Source organism: Littorina saxatilis, linkage group LG1 (genome assembly GCF_037325665.1).
Source record: "Littorina saxatilis isolate snail1 linkage group LG1, US_GU_Lsax_2.0, whole genome shotgun sequence".
NCBI lineage: Eukaryota > Metazoa > Mollusca > Gastropoda > Littorinimorpha > Littorinidae > Littorina > Littorina saxatilis.
In genome coordinates this window covers 56,482,747-56,510,571 of record NC_090245.1, presented here as the reverse complement: position 1 = coordinate 56,510,571, position 27,825 = coordinate 56,482,747, and the positions used below count along the sequence as shown (strand labels likewise).

Here is a 27,825-nt window from a genome sequence, read left to right as displayed (position 1 = left end):
GCGAGGTGAGCGGAAGCGGAAACGGGAAAGGTCAAATTTTGCGCAGCAACAAACAGAGTTGTTTCGAAGAAGAATAAAGTAAAACACAAAAAAACAAGACATGAAACGAAAAAATCAGTTGTGTTGTACTCTGGTCAACTTGCTAATAATATTTTTGTCATCATTTCTCCTTCAAAAGGCATTTTTTCTTTCCCGCGGAATCCATACATGTGATCCCTTTCCAGTCACGTGACACATTTCGCGCGAAATCTTGTGCATCGGCCACAAAGGCAACCTTCTGAATCAATACATTGTAAGTAAGTACATGTCATTTATTGAAACAAAGCTGATCGATCGGGGCAATCAAAATGTGTGCGTGTGTATCATGGTTGTGATTGTATGCATTTTTGTCAATCAGAAGTCCTCCGTGAGTAAAACTCACCGACCGCGATGCTTTTTCTTGCACGTTGTGCAGTGGTGAATAATTGTCATTGAGGAATGTCGGCAACTTTCTAGTTGGTTCATGAATGTCAGATAACGCTAGCACAAGACAAACCCAGATCTATCTGGAATGTGTCATTAGACCAGTGTCAACAACAGTATCACATGATTGTGCATGCGTGTGTCACTGTGTGTGTCACTCGCTGCCAGTGTGTGGGTGGGGGGTGGGTTTGTTTGTTTGTTTGTTTGCTTAACGCCCAGCCGACCACGAAGGGCCATATCAGGGCGGTGGGGGGTGGGTAGTCAGCATCTTATGTTGATGAAGAGATTGTGTCAACACATTTGCTTAAGGGGGCCTCGGTAGACCATTATCAGCTTTTACTCGCAACAGACAATACATGTAGACGACTCCAAGAACCGCTGTACATCATGTTCACTTGCTGCACACAAAATATATAGGCATTCTCTCAGCTACTGGGTCTCAGTCTGTCACTCAGTGTCAGGAATGTTGCTACAAATTCATACCTATAGGACATAGCAGGACATTTGACCGCTTTCAGAAATTTCAATAGGACGTCAGAATATTTTCATTTTCAAGAATGACACTAGCCGTGTCCCCCCCTGTTTTTTACCCTAATTATTGTAGCACAGGATGCCATTGAATAGCCAAACATGTTCAGCTTTTATTGAACTTTGGCAGGCTTTATTTTTATTTTTCGGTGGCATAACTCAGTGTGCTTCTTCGAAATGTCTCGAACTGAAAGCAAAAGCAGACACAAGACTTAGTCAGTTAGAGTTGTCTCCCATACTCCTAACTTTAATGTGCTGCAGACGGGTGTCACCCAAACGCAAGATTCGCACTGCACAACTTCAGTGCACCTGTACGCGAGAGTGCTTGGTCGCTTTTTGAAAATGTGTATCTTGAAAGGAACATCAACGAATATCGCGCTGTCCGAAGGAATTGCAGGGTTCGTACAGGTCATGAAAAACCTGGAAAGTCATGGAATTTGATTTTTAATTTTCCAGGCCTGGAAAGTCATGGAATTTCAATTCAAGCCATGGAAAGTCATGGAATTTAACAAAAATAAGAAAGAAAAAAAAATTAACCTTTAGCACGCCAGCGGCGATTTTTGTCGCCAACACAAGGCTTGTTCGTATGACCAACTTCTCGTTCGTATTTGCATACGAGAATAACGGTATTTTTAAGGGCACTTGAGCCAAAGCGAGGCTCACTTCCTTCTGTTATCTCGTCGTGTCGTCTGCGCTGCATTTGAGTCGGTTTCGTCGAAGTTTTCTGCTTTTGTTTTTGCATCGATAAAGTACTTTATCGCTTCGACAAGCAAGATGGAGGATGATGAGTTTGAAACTTTCTTTCGAGTTGTTTCTTGACAACAAAAAGTATGCGGAATTGGAACGAATTACCGAGGAAGATCTTCGCAATGAACTGTGTATCGCGGTGAATAAAAAAAGAATGACAGTTCCTCATGTCACGTTTACGAAACTGAATTTACGAAAGTGCAGATGGATACAAACAGTGGCTGGTCCAGTTTAGTGAAATGACAGGACCAGCCAACATTACCGATAATCTGACTGCGTAGCAAATGCTTGACTTGCTTGTCGAAGAGACACTGCGTAGAAACTGACTCAAATTCAGTGCAAAGCCAGCCAGTGTCAAAACTGGCAGTGACAAGATGTAAAAAGTTTGCGTGTTCGGAAATGGCGACCTGTGGATCTAGTCATGAAAAATGTTATTGAGGGTCATGGAATTTTGTTTCTAAAAACCAGTGGGGACCCTGGAATTGAGTTCTTATCGGACAATGCCAGCGCTCAGTTCAAAACGATAGAACATCTGACCGCCATGCGGCTATGTGAATCGGACATTTGAGCCTCTTAATCGGTCTATGTCCGATGTCCGACGCCTAACGACATACCTGGTCTGTGCAGATTTTTACATCATTACAAAAATTCAAAAAAATCATGCTGTCATGCACTGACGTAGTACCATACTACTAGTGATACACCAGATCAGGGTCCGCCAGATCAACTTAATTATTCTCATTAACCATTGCGCATTATGCGAGAAAGAAGATTAGAGTTAGAGTGCAATTATTAATTATTATGATTATTGTAGCATTGGCCATTAATGTCCAGTAACTTTTTAAGTGAGTTAATTATATCACAAAAAGAAATGGTAGAACTTGACTATAATTTGTGCCTTCAAAATTCTAACTTTCCATGATGTTGATTTCAGAATGTCGTCCCCAGCCAGTACCCCCAGGAGGTCAGGTCGCCGGCGAGGTGGTGATGATGAGGCCAGTAGCCCTCCTGAACAGAACGGTCATGGTGACACTCAGCCTGCCGCTAGAACTCGTAAGTATTACATGAACTGACATTGTTTTTTGTTTGTGTATAGTATAAAATATCTTTCAGCTTTGTATTAGAAGGCGTTTAAAACTACGGAAAAGTTTGCGTCGTGTAAATATCATTTCTATTATTATTGCGGAGTGGCATGGGATCTGACGGTTTGGATAGGGAGCCCCCAAGATCGGGAACCAGCGGTCAGTATAGTAGTACTACTACAAGTAATACCCAGCATGTTGCTCAATAAGTCAATTTGTCTTTTGAGCTATGATTGTCTCTCCAGTGTTAGCATTCTATGAAGAGTTAAATTTTAGAATCCTGAAGTTTTCAAAATCACACCATTGAACAAAAATTAAGGGGGATGAGGCATAGGAAAATGGAGAAAAGGTAAAAACAGAAATTCACTGTATTCGTACATATGCAACTTTGTATTGATTCTTGCAGCAACGAGGAAAACGCCCAAAGCCAATGATAATGTTTCCACACGTAAGTTTTTGTGTGTTTTTTCCCCTCATGTTCTTGTATTACCTTTACGGAATAACTTGGTACACTGCAAAAGATTTGACAATACAGTACTTTACGCTTTTTAATTTTGATAAGATTTTTAGTATTTATTATTTGTATAGTTTTTCTCTCCTTGAGATTTTAAATGGCTCAGCAAATTCAGACATTATAAGATGTTTGATGGGTTGTTGACAGACAAGCTTTTTTGTCGGTCCGAGGGGGAGCATATCGTCTTTTCTTTCATATTTATTGACCAAGGTTGAAGGCCGCGGTCAATAAATATGAAACAAAAGTCGATATGCCCCCCGAGGACCGACAAAAATGCTGGTCTGACAACAATTTTGTCATCATTTTAGTAGTGAGAAAATAAGTGCACAATCAACACAGGGAGCCATGCTTTGAAACACGTATCGTTTTGATAACCACACGAGTTCCGTTTTGATAATCACTGGCAATCAAAGCTGGCGTGTGAAAGCAACTTTCTGTGTTTTTGAGTTAATAAAATGTTGGGATGAATATGTCAGGTTTGAGGATGCACAGTTCTGTAGGTTCATCTCGGTATTCCACTCCCTTGGCTTTCAGTTGTAAATATTAAGCTAAGTGATCGAATGTGGAAGCTACGTTGGGTCAAAGGTCACAGAAGATTTGCGTCATGCAGTGAAGGAAAGAATCGCGATCTTGTTTCCGACTCATTGCCTCTTTGTTTTTCATTAGACCTGTCATTCTGCTTGCTCGGCTTTGTTAGATGTTTGCATGTCTTGTTGCTATTTTCTTTGCTTTTATTATTATTTCTTATTTGCGCTTCGATACAACGTATTGTGCACGGGTCAAAATGTGTGTGTCAGGGGTCTTGAACTTGACGTTCGTGTTTCTCCGAACGTCTGTGTATCGAAACACAGATACACGCACTCCATGACTTTGTAAGAAGACAAAACATATCGGTAGGTTTCATTTGTTTGTGATGAATTTATGACTTTTCATGAAGTAGTTTTGTTTTTTGTTTACTTTTGCCAGTTCGTTTGTGGAACTTTGCAAAGCAGTGTCGTGTCGTCTGTTTAGGTCTGGGGAAACGCCAAGAGCCGAAAAATCCTCGAGCGTTTCTATTGGGTTTGCTTTTGATTATCCATGTATAACCTGCGTCCTGCAACTATGGTAACTGGGGATTTATTGCCTGGGGAACATGAGATTTATTTCCCAGGTGCTTGTGAATGAAAACTCGTGAAAATGATGACAATTTTACATGGAACCACAGGAGCTGTAGTGTACAGTTATTTTATCTGTGGAAATAAAAGTTTCTTGGGCTTGTTGTCATCTATTCCAGATCAGATGTCTTGCTAAATTGTTTCCAAGGCATGTTTTTGACCATTTTCATGTGTAGAATGTACATTCAGTAGGTGGTAGATTATCAAAGCAAGAATACAGGTATGCATTACTTATAGCCTGCAGATGATGCTTTGTAGTCAACTTTGCGCTGACTGAAATGTTTGAATTCATTTCAGCGCCAGCTGGCAGAGGCAGTGGCCGCAAGTCCCGTCGTTCTTTGGCCGATGAGCTGCCATCACCTTCACCCTCCCGCAAGTCTCGTCGTGTTGAAGGGTCTCCTGGCAGCAGCGACCTTCAACCTTTGCCCTCTTCACCTCCCATGGGTCAGGACGGAGAGGCACCACTGTTCTCAAGTCCCCAAGGTAAGTGCCTTGAGTTGGGCGTTGAGTTGAGCTGCTTCAATCAGTGCAGTTGTGTCGTTTTCACATTATTTAGTGTCAAGTACAGAAAATTAAAAAGGGATAGTTTAATTCAGTTGTCAGGATTAACATGTAAATTTTGTAATCTTTCTAGTTATCATCCATACTATAAGAAAAGTTGCCTTTTATGCTGAAGACAAGACGGAAACAGGGTTCAGAAACTCTTTGAGATGGCAAATGGCAGTCCTGTGTGGATCAAAGAGCCTAGCAGTCTAAACATTATAATTTGCATCAGTTTCATATTCTGTTATTTGTGTAGCTGTGGATGTTACAGTATCAGTCAAGTTTTAAGTGCCATGGTTAGATGTTGGCATCAACTGGCAATGCTTGTATTTACGTTTCAGGTGTTGCTGACATCGACCTGAGCTCACCACTGAACTACGGCACACCTGAGTCGCGCAGCGTAGGTACTCCTCGTACCCCGGGTACCGGAGCCACCCCTATACGACCCAGACCTGACGTTCGCAGTGATCGCAAGATCCGCCAGGTTGCCCTGGGTGGGTCGGAGCCATCTTCGGTGAGTCGTTGCTCAGTGATTAGGTCTCCTACTTTCTTTTTTTATTTGCTTTCTTTTATACAAGTAGTGGTAAAATTTTTCAGGCTCTGTTGTTGTTTTTGTTGTTGTTTTGTTGTTGTTAGATAAAATCTTACAGTGTGAGTGAACATTTTTGTCCTGGCTAATGCAAAGCAGTGCCTACGTCTTCCTTAAGAGACCGGGTTGAACAATTGTCTCCAGTCTTTTGTGTTTGGAAGGGCCGTTCATCACCACTAACTCAACCAAAACTATTGTTTCAGGAACAGACACGAGGAACCAGTGAGCCTGGCAGCGAGATCAGTGCCGGCCCACAGCTGGTCATCTGGGGGACTGACGTGGTGGTCAACCAGTGCAAGGAGAAGTTTGTGCGTTTTGTGACACGCTATGTCGACGAATCTGTGGAAGACGATGAGCGATTTGATGGGATGGACATCCGCGAGCCGTACTACCTCCAGCGCCTAGAAGAGGTAAAACAACAGCTGTTTTTGTGCTAAATTTATTATAATTGCACATACTCAGCATACCTGACAAGTGCTTGAGCCCCCTGAGGCTAGGCAGGTTGCATCCCTGAAATGCAAAAGATTCTGTTGCAATGCAGCGTTTAGTGTGGAAAGGGTTTTTGCCCATGATTGTCATTCAGATTTAATCAAAGTTTACTGTGATGCTTTTATATTGATTTGTATAAAGAGACTTCTATGAAATGGCGAGGCAAACAAAGTGATGAATGTTGTCCAGTGAGACATGGTTTGGTCATTTGCCAAGGAATTTTGGATGGGTTTGAGTGTTTGTCGGATTTTAAAGGTGGGCGAACAGCTTGATTTTTGGCATAGACGTTGTCTCGTCAAACCTAAGGGTCACATTCTGCACATTCTACTATTAACCTTTGAAGCTTTCGCAAATTAAGGATATAGGTGAAATTATCATTCAGTTGGTTTCTGGCAGCTGTCAGTTGCTCTCGTTTTATCTTCAAGACACGTTTTGGTTTTTGGCTCACGAAGTGTAGCCTATGCGATCGTAACTTTGTCTGTCTGTGCGTTTGTGCGTGCGTGTGTGTGTGCGTGTGTGTGTGTGTATGTCTGTGGTAGAAACTTTAACATTTCCGAGTCTATGTGTGAGTGGTTATCCAAGACTATGGATAAAGCTCGCATAAGATTACGTCACGGTCAAAAGTGTTTGACGTCAATTAATGCATCATGACGGCATGCCTCCCTGTAGTCTTTCTCTCTCGCGTGGTGTGTGTGGTCTCGGTCATTGTTATTTTGAGCGGGCCGAGACTATTTGACAGTCGTGTCCCTGTAAGTAGGCAGACAGACAGATCTAGATCTAGTGTCTCTCTTTTTTGCACAGTGTCACCTAAGCTTACTGTGTGTGTGGGTGTGTATGTGTGACGGAGTGATTGAGTTTGTGTTACTGTTTGTCTATTTCTTACGTGAGCCTTGAAGGCTTCGCCTCTTGTTACTTATCGCATGAGAGGACATCAGTCCTTTTGACCCAAGTGATCAAACAGGGGAGGGCGAGATTTTGTTTAAATATTATTTTTGCTTCATCATAACAGATCAAGCAGCAGAGGGTGATACACCATTTTTATTTTCTTCCTGCTTGTGTCATAACAGATCAACGCAGTGGGTGAGCCTTTCCTGAACGTGAACTGCAAGCACCTGCAGGAGTTTGACGCGGACCTGTACCGACAGCTGATCAACTACCCCCAGGAGGTGGTGCCCACCTTCGACATGGCGGTCAACCAGATGTTCTTTGACCGCTTCCCAGACGCCTCACTGGAGCACCAGATCCAGGTGCGACCCTACAACGCGGACAAGACTTCCAACATGCGCTCCCTCAACCCTGAAGGTAAATGGCCTTTTGTCTTGCTTGATTCATTTTATTTCTTGCAGAATTTTTTCCAAAATCTTTGTTTTAGTCTTCAACTGCTTATATTCAATTTACCAGTGGACCACTAGGCTTGTTTTCTTGTAAAAAGGAAAGCTGAAATGACATTCTTCCATTTGACAAGGAAAATCAAGAGACATCAGGGCTGAGAAATGCTGTTTGTGAACTGCAGCATTGGGGCTAAAAGTAGTCTCATCCTCTACGATTAGTTAGTTGATTTTAGCTAGCTTTTCCTGTCGCGTGAAGATACTGACCAAACATTTGTTCCATCTGTATCATGTGAAGATATTGATCAAACACTGTCATGTGCAGACATCGATAAACTCATCACAATCGGCGGCATGGTGATCAGAACATCGTCACTCATCCCAGAGATGCGTGAGGCTTTCTTCAGATGCTACGTGTGCGGAAACAGCACGTCTGTGGAGATTGACCGTGGCCGCATCTCGGAGCCCACTCTGTGCACTCACTGCAACACCAACCACTCCTTCGCCCTGGTGCACAACCGCTCCCACTTCTCCGACAAACAGATGATCAAGCTGCAGGAGTCTCCAGGTAGGTTGTTCCCCTTTGTCTTTTGGTTTCAACATGATTTTATTCAATTCAATCATGATGCAGTATTTGAAGAAAAAAGGAGAGGGGCACTAACCCATCTGTATTTAGTGGCCCCTTTGGTTTTGCCACAGCTAGCCCAAGCAGATAAAAGTGTTAAGAACTAGAATGCATTTGCATACTGCTAGATTGTAAGACAGGAGATTAGTTCTGCTTTTTCTCTTTCTAATAATCTTGTGTTCCGAGACTTTCCTTTGCTGGACACTTCTGAAAAATAAGAAAACATGTGTGGCTTATTCTAGGCGGCTCATAGGCATAATGGTTTTGGACAATTGATATCACACAGACTGTATAATTTTATAATTTGCATTTGAACACCGGAGACAGAAACTGGGGTGTCTTTTTTTTTCATCCCTCCAAATGCTTGATAACACGTAAGGCAAGTGAAAATATAACGAGCCTGACAGTCCTTTACATACGTGTGTTGTTTGTTTTTCAGAGGACATGCCAGCTGGACAGACACCACACACTGTGATTGTCTACGCACATAACGACCTTGTCGACAGCGTCCAGCCTGGTGACAGAGTCACCGTCACCGGAATCTACCGTGCTGTGCCTCTGCGTGTCAACCCTCGCATGAGGAACGTCAAGTCTGTGTACAAGACGCACATTGACGTCGTGCACTTCAGGAAGCTCAGCAACAAGAGGTTGAAGGAGACTGATGCAGACAATGATGACAGGTGGGTCAAAGAACTTTGTTTTATTGGGGGGGGGGGGGGGGGGGGGTTGAATGTTAAACACTGCTGTAATGTGTCACAAAAGCTGTTCAAACTCGGACAGTTAAGAGAGCAACATTTAAGTTTATATGTTTTTTGTGTGTTTTTTTAACATTTTATAGGAAGAAGCCTATGTTAGAACCACTATTCAGACGGGTGCAATGGCTTAGTGGATAAGATGCAGGCCTCCGAAGGGGAAGGTTGTAGGTTCAAATCCTGACCGCACCTGGTGGGTTAAGATTGGAGATTTTTTTTATCTCCCAGGTCAACTTATGCGCAGACTTGCTATAGTGCCTTATCCCCTTTCTTGTGTACACACAAGCACAAGACTAAGTGCGCACGGAAAAGAAAATACCAAGCCTGCATCCCCCCAAAGCCGCGTGTGACTGCCTAAATGACAGGGTTAAAACGGTCATACACGTAAAAACTGTGGGAGTTTCAGCCCATGACAAAGATAAAGAAGAGATCCACTATTCTTGCAAAGGTGTTAACTTTAAATCTTCCTAGCTTTGTCAAATAAAATGTTCCAGTTTAGATTTATATAGGATTTTAAAACTTCTTTTTTTTTAAATATATGCATTTGCTACAAGTGCAGGAATAACAATTTTCTGTTTTTATGTTGGCAGCAAGCAAGTCAGCTTTTCTCAAGAGAAGATTGACATGATCAGCGCCTTGTCCAAAAAGTCTGACATTTATGAACGCCTGGCAAGAGCTATTGGTAAGTTCCAGATGGATTAGATCTTCAAGATGGAGAAAACAAGGTGGTTTACGAATAGCACTTGATAGAGGTGCCATCAAAAACTATGGTTATGTTGACTATATTAAAATTGGAAGAGGCAATAACTGCATTGAATGTTCTCAGTGCGCCCAGAGGAGTGCCAGTGGTTGAGCATGTGTTCTCTGCCAAAGGCAATGATGCTGATTATCTTTTCCATGATAAAAAAAACAACTAGAAAGGTTAACTATTGGAACATTGAATCACAGAGGAAACCTTCAGTAGTACATTGATTAATTTAGATTTACCAAGCACAATGTTATTTTGCATATAGCCCCTTAACTACCGAAAGAAAACGAAAGTGAAACTAGAGTTATACCCCAGAGTGACCGCCCTTTGCAGGTGGCGCCAGCAGTGCTTGGCGCCAAGCACTGTCAGCTGGAATGCGGCACAGGCAACGCGGGCGCGCCACTTATCACTTCACCTCTTTTCGCCGACGTGTACACATCGTCAGTGCCTACGGTCTAGTTTCCTGGATCTCTACCGGTTGTTTTTTCGTCAGTGATTCTATGGCTTATTCTTCTTGGAAGAAAATACATAAAGAAGATTAAGCCTCCTCGTGTCTGTGTCACGGTGTTTTTCCCTACGCTTCTGGTGTGAATACCGTTGGTTTTCTTGTGATCTTCACACGCGACCGGTGTCTTCTTGTTCAGGGAAGTGAAAATTTTTTTCTATTTTTGATTCAGCTATCGTCTGCTTGCTAGCTTTATCTTCTTTCCTAGTTCATTCACATTATAATTATGTCTGGTTCTGATCAGAGCCGGGATAGCACGGGACGTTGGGCCCCCAGCCCGTCTCCCACTCCTAACGCTCTGCGTAAGCGTCGTTCCAAACAAAGAAAGTTGGATCTCCTCCAACAAAGGTTGTTGAGTGCGCCGATTTCTGGCCGCTCGACCCCGGAGCCCCCTTCCCCTTTGAGTGGGGGCTCCGAGGTTCAACCTTCCCTCTCTCACCCGCCTTTACGGAGTGAGACCCCCTCTGGTCTACTAGTTGGTTCCGGGGGGCAGGCGGGTGGTCCGGTTTTGACTGACTACCCCCCTCCCCCCGGTCTTCAGGGTCAAGGTCCGGACCAACTGCGGGGTCAAGTCACGGAGGCTTTGGAGGCGGTCTCAGCGCTCCCCTCCACTGCCTCCCAGCTACCTGCAGCGTCCTCCGCAGCTCTCTCTGCGGCCTGTCAAGTCTTACGGGACGCTGGTTTCCTGGGGATTTCATCTGTCCAGTCACTCGCAGCCCCTTGCGTGATATCGGACTTAGATGGCCTGGTCATGTCGGTTGACCGCTCCTCTCCCAATCACGGGGACGCCGACCGGACCACGAGCCTGGACAAGGCCCGGTCAATAGGCCTGGGCGAGTCCGCGGCCCGGGGCCGGGGCCTGGGCCGCTGGCCTGGACGGGGCCCGGGCCCCGTGCTTTGACGGGGCCTGGGCCCGGTGCTCCGACGGGGCCGGGGCCCGGGCCGCTGGCCTGGACGGGGCCCGGGCCGCTGGCCTGGACGGGACCCGGGCCGCTGGCCTGGACGGGGCCCGGGCCCCGTGCTCTGGCGGGGCCCGGGCCGCTGGCCTGGTCGGGCCCCGGGCCCGGTGTGGGCCCCGGCCCGGGCTCCGTGCCCCGACGGGGCCGGGGCCCGGGCCGCTGCCCTGAACGGGGCCACGATTTGGGACAGCTCCCGTGCCGCTCCTCCTAACGGGCCCGCGGCCCGGGACGGTTCTGATGTGGCCCCCCCTCATGGGGGACATACCTCACAGGCAGTGGCCTCCTCGGTTCTGGCGGGCTCTGGTTTCGACCACCCCCAGGACTTTGATTTAGGCCTGCCTTCCGCCTTTCAGGAGTTCGACGACATCTCGTCCGAGGATGATCTGTATCCTGACCTTCAGCTACCTAAGGTTGCTGACACATCTTCAAACAGTCTTCTTTCAATGATGTCCTCATTCAAGGAGGAACTCTTTTCTCTGAGGCGCTCCGTCCAGGGTCAGCTTGACTCCCTCTCCTCTGCAGTCCGGGGAGGAGGTTCCGGTTCTATACCGTCAACCACACACTCTGAGAACCCCTCGGCTCCCCAGGCTCCACGCCCTGGGTGTCCTCCTTCTCCTCCGCTGGCTCTTTTTGAGTCAGAGGAAATTTCCCCTGAGGACCCGTCTGCCGACAGGTCCACGGTGACAACCACATTCCTCAACCTGTTGGCGGACAAGTTGGGAGACGGGGCGTTTTCCGAAGGCCAGTCCTCTAAGGCTAACGCTCGGGCGGCCTTCGACTCCATGCAGGGGGGTCCCCTGAGTGACAGGCGTTCGCGCCTACGACTGACCTGTCACCCTAACCTTCGGTTGGCGTGGGACCTCGTGCTCCAGTCTTTCCGGTCTAATGATTCGGACAAGACTGGCAGCACTGTCCCCCCAGAAGCCCAGGACACTGCTCCCTCTTTCCCCAATCCTAGGGATCCTTTTTCTTTCCCTAGGATGACTTGTAAAAGTGGGGGTCAGTTCGCGTTCGACTCTAGCACCCTCCCCTTTCAACACACCAGTAAGGCGGTGGGTGCCGATAACGAACCTTTTCGGGGCTCTGCCCCTGCAGTGTCCTCCTTCGCTTTGACCCCGTTGGCTTTTTCGCATTTGGAGGGGGTCGTCAGCGACTCTCTTCAATGTCTCTCCAATGCATGGCATTGGTCAGACGCTGCCATCAACTCGACGGGTACGGTGGCCTCCGGTTCCAACCTCCGGTCTGGTTTCACGCCCCTAGCCCAGGTGGACGGTAACCAGGCCGGACACGCCTTTTCTGCCCTTAGGGCGGCTATGACCTCTCAGACGGAACTTCTCCTCCGTCTCAGAGCACAGCTGCTCGCGCTGTTCCGGGACGCACACCTTAAGTCGTCCTATCTCTCACCTGAGGAACGGCGTTCTTTGCGGAACACCCTGACCACGCCGTCTGCACTGTTTAATCCCGGTACTGTCAAGGCCGTGGTTGAACAGTCGCACAAGCGGCGTCAGTCAGATTTCTTGGTAGGGTCGCGGACGTGTTCTGCCCCCCCTCCCAAGCGTCACAAGGGCAACCCACCCAAGGATTTCCGCCCCCCTGCCACTCAAACTTCTTCTTTTCAACCGGCGCGGCCCACTCGGCAACCGGAATCTCAGAATTTTCGCCGCCCTCAGCCCGTCGGGCAGAAGCGGCAGAAGGCCCGGAAACCAGGGCAGAAGGGCCCCCAGAAGCGGCAGCCTCCTTCGGGTCCCTTTTGACTCGCCCCGCCCGCCCTCCCAACACCCCGCCCCTCTCCTGTCCTCCGTGGGCTCTCTTCGACGTGCTCTCCCGGCTTGGGAAAAACACGTTCGAAATCAGTATGTGTTGAGAGTGGTACGGACGGGGTACTCCTTCCCTCTGGTTTCCCCCCCTCCTCTCACGGGCGTCCCGATTGCGTTCCCAGAACCAAGCGATCCCTCTCGGGCTCGTGCTCTGGAGGCAGAGGTCCGGGACCTGTTGACAAAAGGCGCCATCTTCCCGGTGTCCAACCCCGGCCCGGGATTTTACGCCCGTCTCTTCACGGTCCCCAAAAAGAACGGCGAGTTCAGGCCGATTCTCGACCTCTCTGCTCTAAACGAGCACATTCAAAAGTCTCCTTTCAAGATGGAGACTCCCCCCTCTATCAGACTTGCCATCCGGCCGGGGGACTGGGCCACGTCTCTCGATCTATCGGACGCTTATTTTCACATCCTGGTCCACGCGAACGTTCAACACCTCCTCCGGTTCGTCTGGTCAGGGGTGGTCTACCAGTTTCGGGCCCTCCCCTTCGGTCTGTCTCTGGCCCCCCTCATTTTCACCAAGGTCACCAGAGAACTGGCTGCCTTGGTCCGGGCGGAGGGAGTTCGCCTGAAGCTCTACCTGGACGATTGGCTGACCCTGGCGGCAACCCAGTCCCTCTGTCGGACTCACTCGCGCCTGGTCATGGACTGGACTTCAGAGTTGGGCTTTCTGATCAACCACTCCAAGTCCGACCTCCACCCGTCTCAATCTTTTGTCTATTTGGGCATGTCTTTCGACACGGTGGCCTACACGGTGGCTCCCACCTCAGCCCGTCTCGACGCCCTGACGTCACGGATTGCGCGACTCAGTGCTCGCCGCACCGTGACCCTTCGTCACCTTTGCCAACTCCTGGGTACGATGGAATCTCTTTCCCCCCTCCTTCCTCTGGGGAGGGTGTTCAAGCGTCCCCTCCAACGAGAAGTCGCTCTCCGGTCCTCGAAACCACCTGTCTACTCGCAAGTGATCACTCTGGGCCCGTGGTTTCTGGCCGCTGTCTCTCAGTGGTTAGACCTGGTGTGGCTGAGGACCCCGGTACCCATCCAGCCCCCAGCCCCTCAGGTGTTTCTTTTCACGGACGCCTCCAAGACCGGCTGGGGCGCTCACCTCGATCTTCTCGAGACCTCCGGTCTCTGGAGCCCTCAGGAGTCTCTACTCCACATCAATCTCCTCGAGATGGAGGCAGTTCGCCTCTCTCTCCTTCAGTTTGCTCCCACCCTTCGGGGAAAGTCTGTTCTCCTCCACGGGGACAACACAGTCTGTCTAGCTTACCTGAAAAACCAGGGGGGCACACACTCAACGTCCCTCTCGTTGAAGGCCGAGCAGATCTTGCTTTGGTGTTTCCAGCAGAACATCCTCCTCTCAGTGCAGTTCATCCCGGGGAAACTGAACTCCCTCGCGGATCTCCTCAGTCGCCGAGATCAGATCTTGCCGACCGAGTGGACCATTTCTCACAAGGCCCTTCTTCCTCTGTGGTCCCACTGGTTCACTCCGTTAGTGGATCTCTTTGCCACTCGGTACAGCAAGCGACTCCCTCTGTACGTGAGTCCGTTTCACGACCCCATGGCCTTCGGAAAGGACGCATTCGCTCTGCCATGGTCGGGTCTCCAAGCCTACGCCTATCCCCCGACGGCTCTGGTAACCCGAGTCCTAGCCAAGTACGCTCAGGAGAGGCCCACACTGCTTTTGGTCGCGCCCTTTTGGCCCACGGCAGCTTGGTTCCCCGAACTGGTCGCGCTCTCCCACGTTCGACCTCAATCTCGACTCGCTCAGTCTCCTGCAACCTCGATCGGGCATACCACACCCCGCGCCCGACTCCCTCCGCCTGACCGCCTGGCTTTTGTGCGGTCAAAACTGCGAACATTAGGACTTTCGTCACACGCTGTTTCCTTGTCTCTTGACGCTCGGCGTCCCTCTACTAATAACCTTTACTCCCTACGCTGGTCCACTTGGGTTTCCTTCGCTGCCGGAAAGAAATTCGACCCATTACAGCCTTCTCCAACCCAGCTGGCTAATTTCCTTTCCTCCCTTCATCTACAGAAAGGTTTCAAAGCTTGTACCCTCTTAGGGTACAAATCTTCGGTCACCAGTACCATCGCGGCTGCCACGGGGGTTAGGCCTCTCCATCTCATTCATTCTTCCCTCATCACCAATCTGATCGACGGAATTAAGAACCGTTCTGTGCGCAAAACAGTCACCTTTCCCAAATGGGACGTTTTCCTCGTGCTTAACGCCTTGAGGTCTCCTCCGTTCGAACCTCTGAGCTCTGCCTCCCTTCGGGACCTCACTCTCAAGACCGTTTTTCTTGTTTCGCTCGCAACTGCTCGCAGAGTCAGTGGTATCCACGCCATCAGTGGTCTCCCACACGATGTCGAGTTTGCCCCTGATCTTTCGTCCATGACTCTTTCCTTTTTGCCTGAGTTCAGAGCAAAAAACCAACTGGCTGATGTGTTCTCAGCCCCCCTCGTCATTCCCTCTCTCACTCGGGACCTTGACCCTGATGATCCGGATAGGTTTTTATGTCCCGTTCGGGCCATAAAGGCCTATCTTGACCGTACTGCTTCTCATAGGGCCACTAAACGAGCCTTGTTTATCTCCCTTCTGCCTAACATGGAACGAGATATCTCCAAGCAGACGATTGCTCGCTGGTTAGTTTTTCTGATCAAACAAATTTACAAAAACGCTAACCTGACACGAACGACTCCGGTTCGTGCACATGAGATCCGGGCCATCAGTTCCTCACTCAGTTTCGTTCGGGGGGTGCCGCTGACTCAAGTCATGCACGCAGCCTACTGGAGGTCTGTGTCTACCTTCACAGACTTCTACCTCCGCACGTTCTCGGCTAGACGGGGAGACGAGACCTACGGCATCAAGAAAGCTGTTCTCGCACAATCTCTGGTCTCTCTCTAGGTGAGTGTTGTCTCTTACCATAGATATGTGGATATTTTCAAATCCTTGGTTCATTCAGACAGGGGCCAGGTCCTTAGGCGTTCACTGCGCGTGCACCTCTGCCTTCCCCCTGCTCTGACAACCTTCTTTTGGAAGTGATAAGGCATGGGATCCCAACCTCCTCGGTGGTATTCTATGCAAAATAACATTGTGCTTGGTAAATCTAAATTAATCATGAAAATTTATATTAATTTTCTTATTTATTTATACTTACCAACACAATGTTATTCTTATTGCTCCCTCCCTCCTCCCCTCTTCACATGCCTATTCGGTTTTATAGGTGAAGTGATAAGTGGCGCGCCCGCGTTGCCTGTGCCGCATTCCAGCTGACAGTGCTTGGCGCCAAGCACTGCTGGCGCCACCTGCAAAGGGCGGTCACTCTGGGGTATAACTCTAGTTTCACTTTCGTTTTCTTTCGGTAGTTAAGGGGCTATATGCAAAATAACATTGTGTTGGTAAGTATATATAAATAAGAAAATTAATATAAATTTTCATGACCTATTGGTCTTTGAAGTGGACAGACTAACAAATTATAACAAGGAAGTCAACATGAAACGGAGCAGAATGATGGCATATCTTTTATACCCTTTAAACAAAGTAGCGTCAGGACTGAACTACCTTGGTGTGAAGCAAATTCTTTGGTTTGTTAAACTGTGTCGGTGTGATGACGATGATATTCTTACAGCACGGCTGATCGAACGTGTTTAATATTTTCCATTCTTTGTTTATAACAGCACCCTCCATTTATGAGAATGAAGACATCAAGAAGGGGATTCTGCTGCAGCTGTTTGGTGGTACGAGGAAAGACTTCTCTGAGACAGGAAGGGGACATTTCAGGTAAAGGAACAAACAGCACGGTTAAAAGTGATGGTCTGCAATTTATTATGACCTACCAAAGATTGCTCTGCAGCCTGCTTTTATTTGCAAAGTCTGCCTTTGATGCTTTGTCTTCTCCATGCAGAATCTGTACTTATTATTGTAGCAGCGTATAATGATATACTTTGAGTACATACCTTGTATCAGATATGCATACAAATATTTTCGGTTCGCTTCGCCTTACTTTGTGGAAACATGTATTCAAATGTTGCCTCTACTAGGACGAAAGTGCTGCTGATCCCTTGTGTCAGCATTTGACAGTTTCGGGGGTAGCGTTTGCATAATCTATATATATATACGACTTGTGTCTGTCTGTCTGTGTGTGTGTGTTCGCGATGCACGGCCAAAGTTCTCGATGGATCTGCTTCAAATTTGGTGGGCATATTCAGGTACACCCCGGACACAATCTGGTCGATGAACATTTTCAACACGTGCTCTCAGCGCTGTGCGCTGAACCGATTTTGGTTTTTCTGTTCATCCATTCCCAGTAACTCTTCCTTATCTTCTCCAGTGTTTTGCGTTTATCTCCCTTCCTTCGTGTGGCGTCAATCCATATTCCCGTTACTATTTTTAGAAGGTCACTGTCCACAACGCTCAATCCATATTCCCGTTACTAATTTTAGAAGGTCACTGTCCACAACGCTCCTTATCTTCTCCAGTGTTTTGCGCGTTTATCTCCCTTCCTTCGTGTGGCGTCAATCGCGTACGGTGTGCCACTCACTGCCGGGTACCCGGCGAAGCCGGCGTATGGTGCGCCACTCACTCGTGTGGCGTCAATCGCGTACGGTGCGCCGCTCACTGCCGGGTACCCGGCGAAGCCGGCGTACGGTGCGCCACTCACCCGGCAAAGCCGGGTATTCGGCTCTACTTCTTCCCGGCGAAGCCGGCTACCCGGCGAAGCGGGTATTCATCTAGTAGTATTAATATGTGTCATAAAATTTGTTTAAACGGCCTTTGATGATCTTAAAGCAAATTGATCATTGCTGTCTTTGCTTACCAAGACCTTTCAAAGCATGAGCTATATTTCATTACAAATTTATTAACTCTTATTATCCAAATGCTGGGAAATTCGGGTCCCTTCCTCCCAGTGGGAAGCTAGCAGCAACAAGAGTTGCTCTACCCAAGTGTGTGCATGTTTAGGTGTAATTAGCCACCTGCACTTATGGCAGAATGACCGAGGTCTTTTCCATGCCACTGAGGTGACATGGATACCGTTTTGGAGTCTGCACATAAAGTTAACCCTTGTCCTTCCCTGCGGGGATTCGAACCTGTGACCATAGGATCACAAGTTCAGTGCTCATTAGACAAAGCCACCCCCACCCAAAGAATTTGTTCTTCTGGTTAATTCTTGTCAAGTCCACCATCATGTAGATTTGTGTGATATTGTAATGTTTGGTCACGTAATATAAGCTTGTTTGCTTGAGTTTGTGTCCTCGCTGTATACTATTAATTGTAACATGTCATGTATTTTGAATAAAATGTTGTTTAAACCAATGCCTGTGTTGCGTGTGACAGGGCTGAGCTGAACCTGTTGCTGTGTGGTGACCCGGGTACCAGCAAGTCCCAGCTGCTGCAGTACGTTCACCACCTGGTTCCCCGAGGCCAGTACACGTCGGGCAAAGGCTCCAGCGCTGTGGGTCTCACTGCCTACGTCACCAAGGACCCTGAAACCAGACAGCTCGTGCTGCAGACGTGAGTAGCTTTTTTCTTTTTTTTCTCTCTTGAGTGTTTTTTTATTATTTTTTTTTAGTAATAGTCTACTTGCCAAAAAGAGTACCTGGAAATGTCTGTTCCTGTAAACTTTTATGACGGAAATGTAATCTATAGGGTATGTAGAGTCAAATTAGCTTGGTTGCCTAAAGATGCACTTTGGGAAATTCTCAGAATCCAAGATGGCCGCCCAACGGTCATCTTGAAGATGGTCAATATATAACTTTTGATCCAGATGGGCTAAAGAGTCGTGTAATACCTCAATATAGGGGTTTTTGATGTCAGCGAGTTCATTTCTGAGGTTGGTTTGTCAATCCTGTCAACAGAATCCAAGATGGCCGCCAAGATGGCCGTCAAAATATCTAAAAACACATTTCTCGCCATATCTGGGTTTCTAAAGCAGCTAGATTCATGATCTTAGTGCTGACCATGTTTCCAAAGGCTGGGAAGCCGTTCTGATATCACCCAGATGCAAGATGGCTGCCAAGATGGCAGGTAAACGTCATTCACGCTCAAATCAATGTCACACAAAAATAAGGAAAACGCCATATTGTTTGTCTTTTGTCTGAAAGAACATGTTAGCATCCAGTTAAAGAGGCAACTTTCAGGACCTCAATCAAGCTGCAGGTGGGAAAGTCCATGTCCTAAAGCAGCTTAGCTGGCACGCCACGACCGAAATAGAAATCTACTGCTCTTGCGTTACAGCAAACAAACGATTTAAACTTTGAAACCATATCTCCTTCTTCATTGTCAGCTTCTTTCTCGTTTTACTGGTCGTCTTCAACAAACTCCTCCTCTTCCTCCTCCTCCTCCTACTCCTCCTCTTCCTCCTCTTCTTCCTCCTCCTCGTCCTCCTCCTCCACTACAGGCTCATGCTTCGTGTAAGGACTGCAGCAGGCATCTCCTCCCTCGCAATAACAGTATTCAGTGCACGTAAGTCTCCCACTGTGGCAACTGCACTTCTTCTCGCTGCACGCTTTCCCCTCGGCGCTGCAACTACAGCTCACGACATCTAAGAGCTGCTGCGGTGCTATCGGCGCATTAGACAGCGATGGTGTTACAGCACCAGATTCATCGACATCCCATCCGAAGCAGCGGATATCATGAGCCTCGGCTGGTGGATCTTTCTGGTCTGCTGCCTTCCACAACATCATCTGCAGATGTGCTCGGAGAGCATGCAGCCTCAGGTTGCAATCTGTTGGTGGTAGCCTCTTCAGAGGTGGTGGTTTCTTCCTGCTCAGATACAGTTTGGATCTTGCACCATTGAGGGACTTGGCCTTCTTCTGACTGTACAGCGCGAGGAAGAATGAGTCGGCAGTGGCCTTAAGTTGGTCATGACTGACGTCTGGCTCCCCAAGGACATCTTGCAGGCCTGGGATGTCGCTGTTTCCAAGCACCTTGAGCGCCGACTTCTTGCCCTTGTAACAGGGGTACGACACGGTGTCGCAGCCCGATAAGGCGTGCATGCCGAGTAGCTGACCACACTTGTCCCCCAATTTGTCCACTGTTGCGCGAATGTCAAGCACCGTGCCGTCCCACTTCTCCATCTGGATGCTCTTCTGTATCGTCTTTCTCCATGCCCAGTACACGAGAAGGACGAACACATCAGTGTCGTCACACAGCACCCTGATCGTCTCCGCCCCGCCTGCTGCAGCCTTCAGCATGTAGCTGCACAGCGTGATATCCGCCTCCTCATGAGTGACAAGACAATCGAAACTGCTGACAAGCTCCACGTTGTTCTGCAGAGGATATCCACAGAGGATGTTGCTGAGGAGGCGTTTGTTGTTGGCGTTCTTCATGATAGCTTCTCTGTGTGGGAGGGGGGTTGTGGGTGTCAGACGGAAGTCCTTTGATCCTTCCCCTGCCCTCCTCATCCTCTCGTGGTCCTTCGCAGTTGGCTGATTCTCATGGTACCTGTCAAACAACACCAGTTTCTGTGCTGCTGGAGGATAGCGGCTCAGTCGAGCGCCGAAACTCGCGACAAGATCTTCTGCTGTCCCCGCAACAGGCCACACAACATGGTACAGGAGCTGGCTGGCGTCGACCAGCACCACGTCTGGTGCATGTGCGTTGTTTACCGGCACACCAAGACACTTGACGAGCACAGCCTTGTCTCCTTTCCTCAAACACCCGAACTCGTCGATGAGAGATGGAGGTATGGGACTGAGTTCGTACTTGAAGATGTCTGTCGCCTTCACACCACGTTGTTGCCCAATGATCTGAAGCCGTACGAATAATGTTTCAATGTCAAAGATGGCCTTGTCTTTCACAACCACTACCTTTTTCATCTCCTGCATGGTCTTCACTTTCCTCTCGATCGGGCCATGGAATGTGCCGTGACGCGAAGCGGCGAACTGCTCACTTTGAGTGCTGCCGATCTTCAGTGCATCTTGGACATTTACTTTTGCTGGCGCGATCTGCCCGTTGACGATGTTGTACAGGTCAGTGGAATCAACAATGAGAGGGTGCGAGTGCTTCTGCAGTTCCTCTGCAATCTTCGTCCGGTCTGCTGCGTCCATCGCTCGTCTTCTTTTACCTTCCTCTTTGTGCTTGCTCTCCTTCTGTCCATCCCCACCATCAAGACCCATCGGCTTTTCTGAAAGTTGCCTCTTTTAACTGGATGCTAACATGTTCTTTCAGACAAAAGACAAACAATATGGCGTTTTCCTTATTTTTGTGTGACATTAATTTGAGCGTGAATGACGTTTACCTGCCATCTTGGCAGCCATCTTGCATCTGGGTGATATCAGAACAGCTTTCCAGCCTTTGGAAACATGGTCAGCACTAAGATCATGAATCTAGCTGCTTCAGAAACCCAGATATGGCGAGAAATGTGTTTTTAGATATTTTGACGGCCATCTTGGCGGCCATCTTGGATTCTGTTGACAGGATTGACAAACCAGCCTCAGAAATGAACTCGCTGACATCAAAAACCCCTATATTGAGGTATTACACGACTCTTTAGCCCATCTGGATCAAAAGTTATATATTGACCATCTTCAAAATGACCGTTGGGCGGCCATCTTGGATTCTGAGAATTTCCCAAAGTGCATCTTTAGGCAACCAAGCTAATTTGACTCTCCGTACCCTGTAGATTACATTTCCGTCATAAAAGTTTACAGGAACAGACATTTCCAGGTTTCATACATGACATAGAAGGCTGGCTGGTAGACTATAACACTTTATGTTTCATTGAGGAACGCTTGTTGTCAGAACTTCTCTGTTTTAAATCAAAAAGGAATAAGGTTTAGATCTTGCCATCTTGGGATCAAGGAAACGACACCTAACTGAGCCAAGCCCATTTTCTGTGTGTTGTCTTAGTTTTATTTGTTTTTCTCTCCACTGCAAAGATAAGATTGCTGAGTGTTCGTACATTGTGTCAGCGGTGTATCCTGTTTATTCTCTGGGTTGCTTTGTCTACTTTTAGCTTGTTCATTCATTGAAGAACCTTTTTGAAGACTTAGTAATCTACCCTGGCAGTAACTTAGGCACCTTTTACAATTTTACACCCAATCTATTTTTTACTGTTGATTCGCCTGATATAATTTCCTACTGTTCAATGCTTATTTTTGTACAGTGTATAAAATGTACAATAACTTTACTAAGGAAAGTGATGTAACTGTTGTGAAGCTACCACCCTTCATCACTGCTGTGACAAATGGTCACGTGATACATGGTTTACATATATTTTGATTTTTGTTTTCAGTGGAGCTCTGGTACTAAGTGACAATGGTGTGTGCTGCATTGATGAATTTGACAAAATGAACGAGTCCACACGCTCTGTACTTCATGAAGTTATGGTTAGTTGCTGTTTCTCCCTGTCTTGTCTACTGCTCTGTAATCTGCTCGAATTGCAAGTATATAATAGATCACCTTTTATTGATGGGCCATTTTTGCAAAAGCATGCTGAATGTATATTATGGAAAGAACATTTTTAAAAAAGCAGACAGAAATTTTATTAAAGAAAAGAAGAATTTGTAGAAATTCAGAATGGTAACAGATTTTTCATTGTTATTTTACAGTGTTTTGTTTTTGTGTTTTATAATTTGCATGACAGGATTGGTTGTTGGCAATTTGAGCATTATACTAGTTGTGAAGAACTTGCATCGCATTTACAGTAAATTACAGTCTCTTTTCTAGTGAATAGTTAGTTTCATTGTATTTATCGTGTGCACACAGGAGCAGCAGACTCTGTCCATCGCCAAGGCCGGCATCATCTGCTCCCTGAATGCCCGCACGTCCATCCTGGCCGCTGCCAACCCTGTGGAGTCACAGTGGAACAAGAACAGAACCATCACGGAAAACATTCAGCTGCCACACACACTCCTGTCCCGGTGAGAACAAAGTATTTTTAATTGCACATACTGTGCCAGCCCTTAAGTTTATTGGCTTACCCTGGTGGTTAGCTGAATTGCGCCAAATGATTTCACTAGATTTTGAGAAATTTGTTTCTTTCTGATGCTTGTTAAGATTATATCTAATGAAAACATTCAAATTTGTCTCAGGACTGATGTGTGTTCTTTTAAATCCCAAAAATTGTACTTTTGATACAGTTGGAAGGGGGTATGGTCTCTTCCTGTGTCCATTTATTCAGCTTGCCATCAAGCCATGTAGTTTTTTTTTTTGCTTATTATCTTTATGGTTGATATTATGGCAAAATTGTATAGGCATAGATAAAAATGTCCACCAAAATACCCGTGTGACCTGGAATAATAGGCCGTGAAAGGTGGATGCAGCGCCTAAAGGCAGTCGATCTACTGGCCGATGTGAATGCGTGATATATTGTGTAAAAAATTCCATCTCACACGGCATTAATAGGTAACATGCGCCTTGTGTGGTGAGATACGTGCGCGATATAAATCCTCGTAAATAAATATTATTATTATTCTAAGCTGATTTCAGACGTAGATCCCACACATGCACACAGATTGACCGCAGTGATAAGTTTTCCAATTGTTGAAGCTTCGTTAGGCGTATGGACTCGTGTGGACATGCTGATGCAGGAGCTCTCTCAATCTTTGTGAATGTGATGCTGTATCATGTTGTATTTGAGCTGAAGGGATGAATTTGTCACAGATTCGACCTGATCTTCTTGATGCTTGACCCACAGGATGAGATGTACGATCGTCGCCTAGCCTCCCATCTCGTGTCTCTCTACTTCCATGGCTCTGAGGCAGAGGAGGAAGCTAACCTGGTGGGTTGATTTTCTTTAGAAATTGTCATGACTTGCAAGGCTTTGTCCTTGTGTAGAATTTAAATTTTTTTGTTGTTCTGAAATTTTTCAGTCAAAACTTAGTAGGCATTTTATTCTTGTGTGGAATTTAGAATTTTTGGGATTTTTGTTCAGTCTTCAAGTTAGATATACATGTATCACTGTTTGGAAGTCTTTCTGTCACATAAAACTTCTTGCCTAAATTGACTGTTGCTTCTGATTAACCTCTTAGTGGGTGCTGAGACATTTATAAAGTTGTGATGCATTGTATGAGCTACTCACAAAATAACAAGGCTTCCAGGTGTTTAGTGTGTGTGTGTGTGTTTTTGTATTGTTTGGTTGTTGTTTTGTGCAATGGATGTCAAGCTGGTTAGTCTTTGAGGGCATGAAGGATGATAAGACTCTTCTACTGTTCATATTTTTTTGTAATTTCTTTTTATTCTTATAAAATATGTCTGTCCCTTTCTTTACACTTTCAAGTTTGGAAAGTTTCTTCTTTTCTTTCCGCGGTGGGAGAAAACTCAAACTAATCCAACGCCTTGTTTTTTTTATTCCAGGACATGAGCATCCTGAAGGACTACCTGACGTACGGCAAGACCTTCATCCACCCCACCCTCGGGGAGGAGGCGGGCCAGGCGCTGATCCAGGCGTACGTGGAGATGCGGCAGGTGGGCAGCTCCAGGGGCCAGGTGTCGGCTTACCCTCGTCAGCTGGAGTCGCTCATCAGGCTGTCGGAGGCCCACGCTCGCATGCGTCTCGCCCACGTGGTGGAGGTGGCAGATGTGGAGGAAGCCAGAAGGTGAGATGGTGTTTTTGTTAATGGATAGCCTGTGGGCGATTTCCTCAGCATGTATTTTGTTTTGTTTTTTGTTTTTAGTCAGTTTCTTTGTTTGTTCGTTCGTGGCTCCCACGGCTTTTACGTGTATGACCGTTTTTACCCCGCCATTTAGGCAGCCATACGCCGCTTTCGGAGGAAGCATGCTGGGTATTTTCGTGTTTCTATAACCCACCGAACTCTGACATGGATTACAGGATCTTTTTCGTGCGCACTTGGTCTTGTGCTTGCGTGTACACACGGGGGTGTTCGGACACCGAGGAGAGTCTGCACACAAAGTTGACTCTGAGAAATAAATCTCTCGCCGAACGTGGAGACGAACTCACGCTGACAGCGGCCAACTGGATACAAATCCAGCACGCTACCGACTGAGCTACATCCCCGCCCGTTTTTAGTCAGTGCTTCTGTTGTAATATATGATACATTTAGTAATGTGGCATCGTATAAGACGTGTCGAAGACAAGTTTCCAGTTTTATGTTTTCATTTTAATGGAAAATAAAGTGTTGTTGTTATCGTTATTGTTATTTCATGATAAGTGTATTTTTTGGGTGCATGTTACCGGTCGCGATGCTGTATTTGTGAAGAAAAGCAAGGGCATAATTGTTTATTTGATGTTTCAGCTGAGTGTCAACAACAGTGCAATAGTCCTATGCTAACAGACAAGGCTGAAGTGAACGACTTGTGATTGCTTTATTGGAGGGAAAATTTCAGTATTGAAAATAGGAATATTCACAATGGTTATTTTTCAATAATGTCACTAGATCTTGATTATTGTCATTGTAGAAGTGGACTGCCATTCTTGTAATGGTATAATACTTATGCTCCCCAATTTAGTTTAGGTTTTTTAAGTGAGAAAAATCAAACCTTTACAGACGTGAACACAAAATCTAAGAAAAACAAGGGATTAAAAGGGGACTTGCACTGCGTTTCATTAGTTCTCCCACTGTACAGATTGTACAGTATGTGTCACAACACTGCATTGCTTCACACTCCCTTGTGTTTCTCTGCAGGTTGTACAGGGAGGCCCTAAAGCAGGCCGCCGTTGACCCATCCACTGGCAAGATCGACATCACCATTCTCACCACAGGCATCAGCGGTGCCGCTCGCAAGCGCAAGGCAGAGGTGGCTTCGGCGCTGAAAAATCTTATTCAGGAGAAAGGCAAAGTGCCCACGCTCAAGTACCAGAAGATGTATGAGGAATTCAGGGAGAAATCTGACTTTGTGAGTGCATTTGTATTCCTTTGCTTTTGTTTATTATCAGAGTAGGGGAAAGATGTATGAGGAATTCAAGGGGAAATTAGATTTAGGGTGCATTTTTAGTTAACTTAACTCAGCAGGGATCCCTCCACTTTTTTTAAAAACAAAAATTGGCAGTTTCAGGGCGAGAAGGTGCAAGGAACAGAACATTTTACTGACTATGAAGACTCGTACATACTGTTCAAAATCACTGTTTCTGTCCGTCTCTTTTATTTGATTGTAGTTAAGTTAAGTGATGATGTTAATCAATGGGTGTTGTTTTTCAAGTGTGACCAAAGCAACAGGTATTTATTCTTCACTATTTGTGTGTGCAGCCCATCAGCAAAGAGATGTTTGACGATGCCCTCAAGGAACTCCAAGATGAAGACTACCTCATCGTTACCAATAAAGTCATCCGTCTCTGCTCCTAGACTGCTGACAGACTCACTCCATACACTGAAGCTGAAGCTCTCTGACTCGACACGCTGCAGTTTCCATACACTGACTTGGCATTTGCTGAAGCTCTTTGACTCTACAAGCTACAGGCACCATGCAATGACTTGACACAACAGGAAATCTGCAAGTTTTGGAGCACCGAAATAAATGCTGTGAATAACATTGACAGATTCTCTCCTGAAAAATGGATATCTCAAAGGTCAGATGTTCAGTGTGAATTTCAGAGGATTTCAAAGACAAATTTAGACTGGCAGATGCAGAATTATATGAAAAAGTAAGCTGTTGGAATATGTGCAATGAATAACATATTCATGGGTTCTCCCTGAAAAAAATTCCATCTTAGTTATTAGATCTGCAGTGTACATTTCACGAGAATTGGATGGGATTTTTTTTTTTTACGTGCTGCATTAAGTTTAGACATGCAGACATTAAAAATTAACCTGTTGAACTTAATTAAGGTGATAAATTTGGCGCCAGCGTGTCTGCATGGTATTTTTTCTTCATTTCTGGACTGTCTGTGCAAACTTTTGAGTTTTGCTGTTATTCGCTGCCTGTGTTACTGGAAATTACTTGGTGGTCACTGTCATAGTGGCAACTAAACTGTGTTTTCATCGATGATAAATGTGACATGGTACAGGGTTCTTTATGTAATAATTTATCATCTTCTCAATTTTGTCAATAATTCAAGGGTACTGTGGCAAACTGTATTAAATTCTTGATACCCACATTTGCATTTAATGTACATATGCTTGTATTTTTTGTACCATAGAGAAATTTGCGGAGGAAAGATGATCCTGCAGAATTACTCTAATGCAAGTTTTGCCTATATTTCAGATTTTGATAATATACTTGTTGCAGGCTTCTCATGTTGAAATGTAGCTTGGAAAAAAGGGGCTCCTTTTTTTGAGAGAATGCATCTTATTTTTTTTTCTGTTTTGATTCAAGGAATTGGCAATTACTGAATTGAGATTGAATTGCACATATTAATACTGTAATCTTACGTATCCCTTGACATTGCCTTGGACAAAGAAATGTCATGTTCAGAGTAGAAAACCTTATTCTCTTCGAGGTGGTGACATAAACAATGAACTTGTGCTTGAACTTTAAATCTGTGTTACATTTGTTGTCTTTTCTTTTCATCAATTTGGTTGTTCCATACTGCTCTCATGGGACCTATGTATAGTTGTCTTTAAGGAGTACTTAGTTACTGAGATAACCTTTTGCATTTTGCCGACGTTTAAAATGATCAATAAACTGAAGTCATCAGAAATTCAGTGTTTTAAATTGATGGTAGTCGTGGTATGGTGTGAGTGTCAAGATTTTGTTTCGTGTGACCGAGTAGTTAAACACACATTTAAGTCAAAGAAAACCGACAGATGAATTTCAATGCAAAACCTTGTGCGGATGAATGTTACTTTTTTAATTTATTTTTTAGGTTAAACGTTTTTGTGAAATAAACCTTCCAATTTGTGTGCTGAATTCCACATCTTGAAAAGGACATTCTGAGAATATTGAATTGGAGGGGAGTGTACAGGGGCATTTATACAACACTAGCTTGGGAATAAAATCCACAATTTTTGACTAAATCAGAAATGGTTGCCTGCATCTGCTACAAAATTGGAACTCGATTCTAACAATATACTTCCTTTGGTATCGAACATGTCGGGGCAAAGTTGTGCCCAGAAATGCATCTGTCAAAAGTTTTCCTTGAAT

At 46.1% G+C, this 27,825-nt stretch overlaps 1 protein-coding gene across 3 annotated transcripts; it reads left to right on the top strand.

The window, feature by feature from the left end:
• The first annotated feature begins 181 nt into the window (after positions 1-181).
• LOC138974738 (DNA replication licensing factor mcm4-A-like) lies at positions 182-27,382 on the top strand. Of its 3 annotated transcripts, none has more exons than XM_070347472.1 (18): positions 182-292; positions 2,672-2,790; positions 3,226-3,267; positions 4,785-4,970; positions 5,372-5,544; positions 5,823-6,029; positions 7,176-7,410; positions 7,762-8,004; positions 8,501-8,741; positions 9,404-9,495; positions 16,521-16,623; positions 18,178-18,354; positions 22,079-22,172; positions 22,552-22,706; positions 23,449-23,566; positions 24,142-24,383; positions 25,431-25,641; positions 25,992-27,382. In XM_070347472.1, the coding sequence occupies exons 2-18, from the start codon at positions 2,673-2,675 to the stop codon at positions 26,085-26,087; spliced, it is 2,733 nt and encodes a 910-aa protein (XP_070203573.1). In that variant the 5' UTR covers positions 182-292; position 2,672; the 3' UTR covers positions 26,088-27,382. The 3 variants fall into 3 exon arrangements, with proteins under 3 accessions (XP_070203573.1, XP_070203568.1, XP_070203580.1); XM_070347467.1 differs by having other exon boundaries at positions 223-296; XM_070347479.1 differs by lacking the exon at positions 182-292 and having other exon boundaries at positions 2,586-2,790.
• Positions 27,383-27,825: the final 443 nt, after the last annotated feature.

What these genes read in the sequence shown, in the direction of transcription:
- LOC138974738 (XM_070347472.1), top strand. Translation starts at nt 2,673, where the DNA reads ATGTCGTCCCCAGCCAGTACCCCCAGGAGGTCAGGTCGCCGGCGAGGT. An exon ending in CCACACACACTCCTGTCCCG is followed by an intron (nt 22,707 to 23,448) that starts GTGAGAACAAAG and finishes AATTTGTCACAG; the next exon opens with ATTCGACCTGATCTTCTTGA. An exon ending in TCAGGGAGAAATCTGACTTT is followed by an intron (nt 25,642 to 25,991) that starts GTGAGTGCATTT and finishes TTGTGTGTGCAG; the next exon opens with CCCATCAGCAAAGAGATGTT.